The sequence below is a fragment of the Manduca sexta genome, unplaced genomic scaffold (genome assembly GCF_014839805.1).
Source record: "Manduca sexta isolate Smith_Timp_Sample1 unplaced genomic scaffold, JHU_Msex_v1.0 HiC_scaffold_1157, whole genome shotgun sequence".
NCBI lineage: Eukaryota > Metazoa > Arthropoda > Insecta > Lepidoptera > Sphingidae > Manduca > Manduca sexta.
The window spans coordinates 7,508-20,948 of record NW_023591994.1 but is presented as its reverse complement, the minus strand read 5'-3'; the positions used below and the strand labels follow the sequence as shown (position 1 = coordinate 20,948).

Here is a 13,441-nt window from a genome sequence, read left to right as displayed (position 1 = left end):
CCGTTTATGGGCAGTCATAACATAAAAGAAATAAAAAAAAATATCATGCGGTGTATTATAAGTATCATCTTTAAGGTTACCCATCTATTCCAATCGTCAATTTATACCAATGGCTGCTCAAAAACAATAGCCATATCTCTCAGAATTTTGAATTTCAAAGCTCTTGATAGCAGTCAACTAGGCTCATCTTGAGACATTCGATGTCTCACCATGCCCATAGATTACTCTACGAGACTAGGAGTTGCTGTAGTCGATATGAGTGCATACCTACCACTGCAACTCATGTAAACCAGAATCAGTTGTTGAACACATATTATGACATCGTGCGGTGATCCTCGACGAGTCTCAGGAGCACTAATTATTCATAACTAAAACGAAATATTTTAATTTCAATACTCGCAATTTATTAGTTTCAGTTACCTTACCTTAGGGTACATTGTGGTCATAGCAGATCCGATGTAAGATCCCCAGTCACCCCCCTGGACTATATACTTTTCGTATCCCAAGATCTTCATCGCATTTCTCAACACGACTGCCATTTCAACCCCTCCTAGACCGGGGATACAGGCAGCCTGAAAAACATGCCAAGAATGAAACAATTTCCTTTTACCTTTGTAGTCTCCTTGATCTAGCAGTAGCGTGTCTAACAGATGTAAAGGTCCTAGGCTTTGATGCTAGGGCAAATTATGTATAGTTCTTACGAGTGGTTCCGCCAGAGGAACCTAAGCTTAGGCAAGCCATTAGTCATATAAACAAATATCTGCCTGCTGTGAGGTCTATCAGGTTCCATCTCTTACCTAATTATCCGTAAAGCAGGTTTCTTCTGCTATTGGACTGATCTTTGAAAGCTGATTACCATCCAAACATCTTGTATGCATATGTTTTTTACATAAAGCGACGTGAAGTTAGATGAATTAAGCATGTCTTACGTATTTATTTTTCTAAAATACCTTTGTTCATTGGTGAATCTCCTGTGGCTGATCATTAGCCACAAGATGAAGATGACTTACATCAGAAAACCCAAATCCAGGTAAGCTGGGAATGATGACTTCAATCGCGAAGTCTCTGGAGTCGTGGTCAGCTACCAAGCCTGGGATGACGTCATAGAACTCCCTGATGGATCCTGGCCATCCGTGAAGGAGTAGCAGTGTGACTTTCCTCTTGGTTTTATTCACCTACAGATTAAATAGAGTCAAAATATGAAGCTATAATTCTGTCGAGGAATATAATGTATCGTTCAATTATTTGAACAAGACTTTAGAGTTCATCAAGTCATTACTAAAGTATCATATTTACTGGTTTTGAAACTGACAAATTGATAGAATGATAGATGGGGTCATCAATTAAGGACCTTGTGAATTATTAAGTCTATTTGACTGACGGACTGTTACTTAACTGGCTAACGATGTGGGATTATTTGTTTATGTTTTCTCGGAAATATCTCTTAAGCACATGAACCAATTGTAACGATATTTTCATTTGCATAAAGTAAACTAGTTAGAAATAATCATAGGCTCACTCAATCAAGCTCAATAATACTCACCGGTTCCACTTTAATAAAATGTATGTTCAGTCCCTGCACCCTGACTTTGTACTGAGGGTACTTGTTGAGCGCCTCCTCACGTTTCTTGAAGTCGTACTCCTCTCTCCAGTACTGTATCCAGCGCTCCAGGTCGTAGGAATTGAACCCGTAGCGATGGTTCACGCCTTCAAACGTTGGAACAGGGCGGCGGTGGTTGGAGAGACGCATGCGCAGATCAGCTATCATCTGGGATTATAAGATTATAATGATTATCTTGCTCAATGACAGCTGTATTGTAAACACATGTGTAGAATATAAATGGAATGGACTTGTTAACCACACGGGAAAGCTAAAGTTGTTTTCGAAAGAAGTCTGTACCCCAAATAAATAACTTTCTTATCCTTATTATTGCAAATTTTACAATTTAGGTGGATTTTTTTGTGTAACTGTAGGCCTTTACGTTCTAGGATGGAGATGGCCCACCATTTCTCCCCCTCTACTTCTGTGGCCCATGTGATACTATGCTGTAGACCTTAATCAATACCTGACCGTAGTTGTATCACTGTTTCAAGCAACCAAAGATAAGTTGCAGCAGTAAAGTTCGGTCTACTGTTAGGAAAGGAAATCTTCGTAAGGAAACCTATATAAAAATTTCGAAGGTGCGTGAAGTCTGCAAATCTGTCTAAAACCATCGACGTGGACTTGGGCTTAAACCATCTCAGTTTTAGAGGAGATCTGTGCCAGCAGTGGGTCAGTATAAAATACACAGCTGGTATTAATATACAGAGTTAATTTATTTATTAAATTCCACAGCCCTAAATAGTAGAATGGTACAATCTGATAGACATACATTTCTACTGGTGGTAGGTCTCTCATATGTGAGAGTCCACTTGGGTAGTGTGCAGCAGTGTGTAGTCACTGTTGTGTTCCGGTTTGAAGGACATTGTAGCCAGTGTAACTACTGGACATAATGATACTTAGATCCCATGTCTCAGGATGGCGAGCGCAGTGGAATACCAAACAATATTATGTAATTCAACGTGTTGGATGGTGTTTCTGCTGTTCATGGGCGGTCGTAATGCTTACCATCAGGCGAACGATGGTCTCGTCTCATCATTCAAAGCAATAAAAATAAAATATCTTAAGGCAAATAAGAGTTAATAAAAACCTGATTGTCGTCAATTGTAATTGCGATGTTGTCAACAGAATTATAATTCTCTTTATCGAGTGCTAACATAGGTACGACCTAATTAGGAAATATTTATGAAAATATTGCGTGTATAGTCAAAGCTGAACAAATATTATAATTACATAGTAATGATATGATGTTTTTATCCGAAGACGGCGAATAATATTTGACTCTGGGAGAGTTTAGCTTAAACCCCTTGAGGGTAAACCAAAAATATTTTACAAATTTATAGATTGTTTCCGGAACTCTACTCTGAAATGTTTGTCTACAATCATCTTATCGACGGTAATAAACAGGACTCAAAATTTTACTGTTCATACCCTTAATTCAGATCGTCACCGGTGCTGACGTTATTATGAAAAAAAGTCTCGTTACTTTTTTAATAGCACAAACATTTTTTATTTCCAATACAAAGGTAAATACTTGAATCACAATGTGATGCGTGTACCAATAATATCTACGTGTAAAAATTACAACCATGATTACTGTAAAAAATAACAAAAAAATCAATGGCAACCTACATGTAGGCAAAAAGTTGCTATTATGAACAGAAATGATGTAAGCATTAGTTGGTGGTCCCTTGCGAAAGCCATGAACTCGAAAAAGACCTTGGTTTTGTTAAAAGCCACAGTTAATCCCTATTCTCGGATTCGACTGACGACGTGGCCGGTGCTGCCCTCTGCCGCCAAGATTGGGATCTCCTGAAAGATCCTACCGTTCACTGTGACAAGCGTGTCGTCGGCGTTGCGTGTGACGCCAACGCCCCAGGAGCTAGCACGGTATATACCACCGCCATGTCTATCTCTGCCGCAGCAGTGTGTAGTCACCGTTGTGTTCCGGTTTAAAGAACATTGTAGCCAGTGTAACTACTGGACATAATAAGACTTAACATCTCATGTCTCAGCATGGCGAGCGAAATGGAATACCAGCAATACTTTGTAATTCAAGGTGTTGGATGGTGTTCCTTCTGTTTATGGGCGGTCGTATCACTTACCATCAGGTGAACGGCAAGCTCGTCTTGTCATTCAAACCAAAAAAATAATTAAAAATACCCAGTTATAAGTAGAGTGGTTATCTTTCGTTCCTAAAACTCGTTTCTTCAAATTAGGTTGACCAATATACGTGTTAAATTAGATATTAGTTGAATGTCTATTTACCCTCGCATTCCTTTTTTATGTGGTCATAGAAAAGTGACCCCAGTGCATGCAATGGCATGGGGAGTAGATATCCAGAAAGAAATCGACTGACCAGTAATAGTCGTCTCTTCCCAGTCAACACAAAGCTGGTCTGATTGAAACCGGATATACACGACAATCCCGTAATGCGACCCACGTGAGCTACTATGAATGTTTTACAGCTGGTATACGGTACACTTAGCACTACCACCAGCATTTGATCGTACCCTACAAAATTGACTTAATTTCTGTACGTTTTATTTGAGCGATATGCTTTCCCGGCTGCGTTGATTATACTTATATTATTTTAAACATAACGACAAACGGCGTCATCCAATTAACGTCTCAAAAATTCCACAACTTCTTTTTTAAAACCGATAGCATTCTTACCACTTACCTCATCATCAAATGTGATTTTTGAACGGCGTGATCTCCCCCTCAGGGCCATCATCACACCCCCATTTGGTGTTGTCCAACGTGGGCAAGTCCGCACCAACTCCTACTGCTAACAAGACCAACCACCACATACTGAAGAATGATTGTGAATGAGCCACCAACGTGTTACCTTCGCTATATATAATTAACGGAAACACGTCATACTAATGTTTCTTTGACTGCGTTTGGATTAAATGGTGAAATATTCATGTCTTATGTTAATGTGTTTCTTAGTTTTTGCTCGCGGCTTTACCTACTTGCGAAATTATTTCAGATATTTATTTTTATATAAAACTAAATAAAACTATCTTTACATATAATAACATTGTAACAAGCCGATGTCTGTACATTATATTGAACAATACTATGGGAAGTCTTTAAGAGAAACAGAAGCCAAAACAACAACACAACAAAAGTTTTTAGATTTCTTGTCTTTCTGTGTGTATGTTTGTACACGTAAAAACTGTCACGCAATACTACTGCATGGAATTAAATATTGTTTAACCGATGTATTGCTAGAGGTCTAACTTAAAATGTAGGCCCCATTTTATTCCGAGGTAATATAAAGTGTTAATCAAAAGTTTCGAGTACTCAGGGATAATGTGGCTTCTTATGAGCAAAAATTTTTCATAAACGGACCAGTCCTTCTAAAGATAACCGCGTCCAAACAAACAAACTCTTCAGCTTTTGCATAGATATGGTTTGGCAGTAAATGTAGTCTGTAAACACAAAACTTGTGTGCGATATGGTAATAAGACTACCTTCTACCACATCATGGAACGGAATACGCGCGGCGGAAAGTGGATGTTCCAGTTGCGCTTCTGTCTACCCTTTCGGGGATTAATAGCATGAGTTTGTGTCTCAGAAATCGATATAGATATAAATAAGATTACTAATCTTTACTATTATAAGTTGAAGAGTTTGTTTGTTTGAACGCCTTAATCTCAGTAACTACTACTTCGAACTGAAGAATTCTTCAAGTGTTGGATAGCCGTTTATCGAGAAAAGCTATAGGCTATATCTCATCACGCCATGACCAATAGGAGCGCAGCAGTAATGAAAGAAAGTTGCAAAAACGGGGAACATTTTGTAGTTTTGAGAGCTTCCGTTGCGTGAGCTGCGTAAACAGTTAAAATAATGCAACAATCATGGATGACAAAATTGTTAGTCTTAAAAAGTTCTTAAAAACATATCATAAAACAAAGACTCCAGCCGCATCATTGTGCCTATCTGAAAGCTGTAATTTCAAAACTACCCAACGGATTTCAATAAAATTTGGTAAGGATATAATTTTAAATCCTAAACATAGGATTTTGATTTTGATGCTTAGGTCGCACCAATTATTTAGTATTTTTGTTAACAAAATTTGATACCATTGATTGTTTTAAAAATGGTGATCATTAAGAAGGTTTTGCTTCGAAGAAAATACGTCGCCTATATCCTTCCTCGGTCTACCAGCATACAGGATGGATATTACAGATGGAACAAAAAGAACTTACTTTTGGTCGCGACTTTTGACGTTTGTAATTTATAAATAGGCCATGATATCTCTTCTTATTTAAGTTTCCTCAAAACCAAATTTCATGAACAACCGTTTAATAGTTTAGATTTTAGAGCGAAACAAATAGACAGTTAAATCGTATTAAAATGCATGGATAACATAGTAAAATTCAATGCCAATGACCCTCGCAAGCCTTGACTCCTTAGAATAAACATTTTACAGTTCATAATACATAAACGAATCCGTTTTGGTAACACGTAGGCGGTAATAGCTAGTAAAACATGCCTGATTGGACTAAACTAGAAAAAACAAAATATTGACTAGACGAGCAAGCCGCTTACCTCGAATTGCATCACTCACGGCTTTAATCTCCGAAGGGGTAGGCAGAGGCGCAACTGGTCCACCTAATTTCTAGTATGAGTATATACTATGATGTGATATCGGGATAATTAATAGGAAACCAATTACACTTTGCAATCCGACGATCGAACCCGAGACCTCAGCACTGCAACTATACCATAGTGATACGACAAAAAACTGATAATATATATTTAACGTTATTAATATTTATTTGTTTGACAATTAACTCACAACTAAAATAGTATTTAGTACTTATAACAAAAATTTAACTTATTTGCTAAACGACAACAATTTTAATCAAATTAGTTAACAGATAAGCAAAAGAGCAAGAACATAGAAATATAGTTAGCGAAATGCAACGATTGTGAACGTCCGTCCGATCCTAAGCAAAATGCAAGGAAGGTGTAACACCAACGCAATGGTCCGCTGGCCAGCCGTTACAGTTTCGCGCCCTTTTTTTTGGCCTGACTGACCACGTCACCTTCCTCATTATATACTTTAATAATCAAAACAGCGAATTTATTATCACAAACTTGTTTTTTACGGTCGGTGCTATAACCGTGTCTAGGGATCAAACGGCTAAGTCAAGTTTGCCTTGTTTCAAGTTATATTATTAAATACCCTACCTACAAGTTCATACGGAAACCTCCGAGTTCAACTAACACTCCTCCGGAATTTTACTTAAGACTTTATATTGGCTGAATGAAATAAAATTTTAAGTTCCTCATACTTAAATATGGCCTTCAAACTAAAAAAATCGAAAGTGCACGAAGCGCCGAGGCTGACGAAAATAGGCAAAACAACAATGGTCATACAAAAGATCTGCGCAAAAGACTGTGACGGTAATCAAAAAAATAATTAAGTATACGATTTCTGCGATATAATTTAAACAGTTGATTCAATATTGATTATTTTTTGTACGACATCTTCTTATTGAAATTGAAATAATTTTCAGATATTTTAATTATACATTTACTAGCCTATCCATGTGGTCCCGCCTGTAAAAGGGTCCATTCCAGAGACAGGAAGATAACTCAGGGATAGCGTATCTTTCTGTTAGTGAAAGAATTTACCAACTACTAATACCTTCAGATTCCCCTTACAGTGTGACTACTAGACATAATAAGACTTAATATCTCATGTCTTAGAATGGCGAGAGCAGTGCATATTATTCAAGGTGTTAGATGGTGTTTCTACTGTTTATAGGCGGTCGTATCGCTTACCATGAGGCGAACGGCAAGCTCGTCTCAGCATTTAAAGCAATAAATAAAAAACATCTGATTATTAACAAAATTATCTATACTATTATATAAAGCTGAAGAGTTTGTTTGTTTGTTTGAACGCGCTAATCTCAGGAACTACCGGTCCAAACTGAAAAATTCTTTTTGCGTTGGATAGCCCTTTGTTCGTGGAGTGCTATAGGCTATATATCATCACGCTATACACAATAGGAGCGGAGCAGTAATGGCTAATCACAGGAACTACCGATTCGAACTGAAAAATATTTTTGTGTTAAATAGTCCTTTGTTTGTGGAGTGCTCAAAGTTATATATCATCACGCTATGACCAATAGGAGCGGAGCAGTAATGGCTAATCTCAGGAATTACCGGTTTCAACTGAAAAATTCGTTTTGTGTTGGATAGCCCTTTATTTGTGGAGTGCTATAGACTATATATCACCACGCTAATGACCAATAGGAGCGGAGCAGTAATCAAACATGTTGCAAAAACGGGGAAAAATTATTAGTTTTGAGAGCTTCCGTTGCGTGCGCTGCGTAAACGGTTAAAGTTATGCAACAATGATGTATGACGGGATTGTTCCTCTTAAAAAGTTCTAAAAATATATTATAAAACAAAGTCCCCCGCTGCATCTGTCTGCCTGAACGTGTTAAACTCAAAAACTACCTTACGTATTAAGATGAAATTTGGTATGGAGACAGTTTGAGACCCTGGGAAGAACATAGGCTCCCGGGAAACTACTACTTTTATAACGGAAAACTTTAGCCTGAAAAACTTTATAACGCGGGCGGAGCCGCGGGCAAAAGCTAGTTCTATAATATCTTGTAATTGAGATCGTAGTGTGCTTGGCTTCTATTTTTAAATACCAGTATATGACAATTATATTTTTTTGTAGTTCCACACAGCAGACAGAGTTGTCCAGTATTGAATCTTGTCGACGATATCGCGATGAACTGTTTCATTGCTGGATATATGACCACTCCTTCATATTTTCCAAACCTTAGGGGATGATGGATGGATTATGTTCTATTATATTAGGTAAAAAATACACTGACAATTGATTCAACTACAATATTAAACTTAAACGTTTATTGGACAGTATATTTAGTTGAAAGAAAAAAGCAGCTACTGAAAGATCATAAAGCTAGCGAAGTAACTAGATATTATAAAACTTATCATTCCCAACTAGGTTTTCGTGAACATTATATTTTTTATCGTGAACAAACTTGACTTGAACTGATGATTCTCTGTAAGAATTTCGAAGGTATGTGAAGTCTGCCCGCACCAGGCCAGCGTTCTGGACTAGGGCCTAAACCCTATCAGTAGCGAAGAAGGCCCGTGCTCAATAATGGGCAATATTTCATTCAGTAACCCAGGCTGGCGAATATAGTAAATTGTTATGAATGTCTTACTGGCAGTCTTAATATTGGTATATTTTTTTCTTTTTGCTTTGAACGACGAGATGAGCTTGCTGTTCGCCTGATGGTAAGCGATACGACTACCCAGAAACAGTAGAAACACCATCCAACACATTGAGTTATAATGTATTGTTCGGTATTCCACTGCACTCGCCATATTGAGACATGAAATATTAAGTATTATTATGTCCAGTAGTTACACTGGCTACAATGTCCTTCAATCCGGAACACAACAGTGATTAAACACTGCTGCTTAGCGGCAGAAAAAGGCATTGTGGTGGAACCTACCCAGGAGAACTCTCACATATGAGAAACCTATCACCAATATAATAAAAAATACACATTTCTCGTGAGATATCATTTCCGATATCAATATATATTATTCATCAATTGTACAGTTGCAAATTAACAATAAAGCATATTCATACAGCGGCGCTGTGTACGATTTCTTTTTTGCCTGAATGAATAATTATGAGATTATATGAATAGGTGTAAAATTGCGTACTGAAATATCCAAATCATTTAATGATGTTTTTCGTTATTTATGTTTCATGCAATACAGTTTAAAAAGTATGATGGTCGAGCAATTATTGCGCGAGTCCGCATTACTAAACTAAGTATGTTGGTAAATTATTATTTTCAAAGCATTAATAATAATATCAGCCCTCTATTATATACTTGCCCACTGCTGAGCACGGGCCTCCTCTACTACTGAGAGGGATTAGGCCTTAGTCCACCACGCTGGCCTGGATTGGTAGACTTCACACACCTTCGAAATTCCTACAGAGAACTTCTCAGATGTGCAGGTTTCCTCACGATGTTTTCCTTCACCGTTAAAGCGAACGATAATTCACAAAGAATACACACATCATTTTAGAAAAGTCAGAGGTGTGTGCCCTTGGGATTTGAACCTACGGACATTCGTCTCGGCAGTCCGTTCCACACCCAACTAGGCTATCGCCGCTTCAAAGCATTATGTAGTAGTAAATTATTGTTGATTGTACAATAGCCTTGATGGGAATGGAATGGATTGTGGACACGAACGTACGCAAGTATAGTTCGCTTTAACTGTGAAGGAATCGTGAAGGAACCTAAACCTTCTCTGACTTACTTATTTCTTTCTCCCCCGACTTACCATACATTATATTATCATAATATAGTAATGTATTAAACTAAATAATGTATAAAACAAACATTTCTATAGAGTCAACATATTATTATTGTATTTTGCCTCGGTGGCGTAGTTGTATTGCATGTCCGGTACAATAGCGCTCTGAGGTCCTGGGTTCGAATCCCGGGTCGGGCAAAGTGATATTTGGGTTTTTCTGCTCAGTATCAGCCCGGAGTCTGGAATTTGTGCCCGATATGGCAATAGGCTCGCCCCCTATCACATCATGGGACGGAACATACTTGGCGAAAAGTGGGTGCCCTAGTTGCGCCTCTGCATACCCCTTCGGGGATAAATGCGTGATGTTATGTATGTATGTATTTTATAGATAGGTATACAGTATACACAGGGCCCGATCTTAAGAACTTTATTCCAAAATCATGAGACCCTAAGTTTGATGGATACCTAGTAATTTACAACTTTTTTACGTTTACATATAGATTTTTTGAAAACGCGCATACATACCTCTACGTGGCTATTAAAAGGCGAACTGCCAATGCCGTTATCTTCATAGTAAGGTTGTCACGCGACGAAAAATTCTTACGGCACTAAAATTATTTTTACTCGCAATACCAAGTGGTTCTGAATTTTTACTAACATATTGGTTACTACTTGTTGCTAAGAGCTTAACTTGGACTTACTACTTAAATTAGATCGTATAGTTTTGTTGGTGGTAGGATATATTTTATATCCGCCCGGATAGCGACCACCAAAGCCCGCTTTAGTGGCCTTCGTAAGTGTGTAGCGTTCCGGGATCTATATATATACGGTTCCAACAGGCCGGCATAATTGTGTCGACTGCCGAGGGGTAATCATCCCTCATCAGTCGATCCCACCACTTACCATCAGGTACATTGGGACAATTTTGCGGTGCCAATATAAAAACAAAAAAGGTTGTTTTTAAGTTGCTACACCGCTCCATGTAAGTTGATAGTTTTCATATGAATACTGCTACTACTGCTTTCACATCTTTATAAATAAACCACTCTCAATGAAAAAATATCCATATCCTTGATGATTTCCACCAGGTGTTCAACATGATGGTAAACCCGCTCGAGGCGTACCCTTGGTTCTATTACAAAATAATAAAAAATACGATCTCAGATATTTAATATTATAAAACAAAGTCCCCACTATCTGTCTGTTCGTGATTGATTTTCTCAAAATGTACGAAACGGATTTCTGTACGGTTTTTACTCAAAGATAGTGCTATTCTTGAGGAAGGTTTAGGTTAATAGTACATTACGGTTTTATGTAAATTTACTGAGATATAACTATTACTGTTGAAGAGGTCGCGTGGCTGTAAAAAATCTATCTATAATATAAAAATTAATCGCTAAATGTGTTGGTAAGCACATAACTCAAGAACGCCTGGACCAATTTGGCCAATTATTTTTTTTTAATATTCGTCGAAGCTCAAGGATGGTTTTTACGGCGAGAAAATATCAAATAATTGCCGGAAAAACCCTAAAAACAGTCCTTTTCTTTATCCTATACAAACGTTTTCTAACTAATACGTAGAGTCAATTTGAGCTTTATTGCTATTTTATAAAGTTCACTGTTGTCTAAGCAATGTAGGTGTGTTCCTAAAACAAAGCAGTGTGCGTTGGAGCACAGGGCCCTTATTCTGTATGATAGTGTAAACGCGTAACGCGGCCGTGTCATGTTATCTTCGAGAAATGTGCGTGGAATGGTATTCTGTAAGCCAAATTTCTATAGTACTAAATATGATGCGTTGTGTTACGTGCTTGTTACGCACTGTCAAAATAACGTGCGGGATAGAGAATAAGGCCCCAGAATATAATAATGTAATGTCGCGTTCTGAAACTCAACAAAAGTGATATCGCATTGTGACTAATAAAATAGATAGGAACAAAAAACTGTCATATTACAAATCTTTTTGACAGGACGAAGTCTGTCGGGTCCGCTAGGATATATAAATCAGTTGATTCGGCTACTAACCAAGATGATGTAGTCAACTATCCACCGGAATTTTTAAACTCGCTGGATTTGCCAGGATTGCCACCTCACAATCTTCAATTAAAGGTTGGATCGGTAGTTATAAGGTTGCGAAATATCAACCAACCGCGTCTTTGCAACGGCACACGGTTAGCGATAAAAAATACTAAACAACGTGATAGAAGCAACTATACTGAAAGGAAAGTATAAAGGAGAAGATGTTCTCATACCGCGCATCCCAATGATTCCGACTGATGTGCCATTTGAATTTAAAAGACTACAGTTTCCAGTGCGGCTTGCTTTTGCTATGACCATAAACAAGTCCCAGGGGCAATTATTAAGTGTTTGTGGTATTAATCTGGAAAACCCATGTTTCTCCCATGGTCAATTGTATATTGCCTGTTCCCGTGTTGGAAAACCATCAGATTTATTTGTCTATGCGCCAGGGAATCAAACAAAAAATATTGTATATCATAAAGCACTACAATGAAAATAAAACTGATTTTTGTTAATAATTATGATGATTACCAATAAAGCGATTACTTACTTTTAAATGCTTATATCTGCTTTATTTAATAATTATTTTTTATTCACAACGCCCTATCACCAGGGCTGAAGGTTCTGTTCAGGAGAATTTTTGCCCCGACAATAAAATAGATAGGAACAAAAAACTGTCATATTACAAATCTTTTTGACAGGACGAAGTCTGTCGGGTCCGCTAGTATATATATAAAAACTGAATCCCAATTTCCCTTGGTCACGCCATCACGTGTGAACGGCTGGATTTCACAATTTTTTTTTTTTTTGTTGTATTTGTTATTGTCAAGAGAAGGTTCTTTGAAAGAAAAAATTAAGGAAGTTGAGCGGAACGTTAGAAAATTTAAGAAAAGTTAATTTCAGCGATTGACAGAATGCGCGCTGCAAATTCATAGTTGACACGACAAAGTCGGTCGGGTCAACTAGTATTTAATAGAAATGTCATAGAAACGAAATGTATCGTCTAATGTCTAAAGCGGCCGGATTCTGTCTGGACAATCGATATGACCGTGTGGCCTAATGGATAAGGCGTCGGATTTCGGATCCGAAGATTGCAGGTTCGAGTCCTGTCACGGTCGGGATACTTTTTGATTTCTTGCTCTGGCTTTTGTTTATTTTTATATTTTTCCTTCGCATTAGTAATTTTTTTTCATATATTTAGAGTTATTCATGAAATATAAACACTGAACTGTGAGCCTAGGGCTGCGGCAAATGTCCCCCCGTGCATGGGCGTGCATTGGGTGTGGAGACCTAGCGCATAGGAATTTCCTCGAGGAGGGGGGGGCTTATACTTAGAGGCAAGGTATCGTGTTTTGCATAGAAACCTTGTCATGATGTCTCCTGCCCGACTCAGCCATGATATATCCAGTAAACCAGGCCGACATAATTGTAGAAACCGTCGAGAGATATTATAACATCTCTAGTTGGTCGATATTTTTT

At 37.8% G+C, this 13,441-nt stretch overlaps 1 protein-coding gene and 1 non-coding gene across 2 annotated transcripts; one reads left to right on the top strand and one right to left on the bottom strand.

Annotated features, from left to right (window-relative positions):
• Positions 1-401: 401 nt before the first annotated feature.
• LOC119191186 (juvenile hormone epoxide hydrolase-like) lies at positions 402-4,440 on the bottom strand. Its single transcript, XM_037445080.1, has 4 exons — positions 4,284-4,440; positions 1,544-1,768; positions 1,011-1,175; positions 402-572 (listed from the first exon to the last, which is right to left on the bottom strand). Exons 1-4 carry the CDS (start codon positions 4,335-4,337, stop codon positions 417-419), a joined length of 600 nt encoding a protein of 199 aa, XP_037300977.1. The 5' UTR covers positions 4,338-4,440; the 3' UTR covers positions 402-416.
• An 8,567-nt stretch (positions 4,441-13,007) lies between these two features.
• Trnar-ucg lies at positions 13,008-13,080 on the top strand. The gene has a single exon. It is a non-coding gene; the product is annotated as a tRNA-Arg (tRNA).
• The last annotated feature ends 361 nt before the right edge of the window (positions 13,081-13,441 follow it).

Coding starts and splice junctions, on each gene's coding strand:
- LOC119191186 (XM_037445080.1), bottom strand. CDS start 4,337: ATGATGGCCCTGAGGGGGAGATCACGCCGTTCAAAAATCACATTTGAT. Junction 1,769..4,283: donor AAATCACATTTGATGATGAG/GTAAGTGGTAAG, acceptor TTATAATCCCAG/ATGATAGCTGATCTGCGCAT. Junction 1,176..1,543: donor ATTTTATTAAAGTGGAACCG/GTGAGTATTATT, acceptor TTTAATCTGTAG/GTGAATAAAACCAAGAGGAA.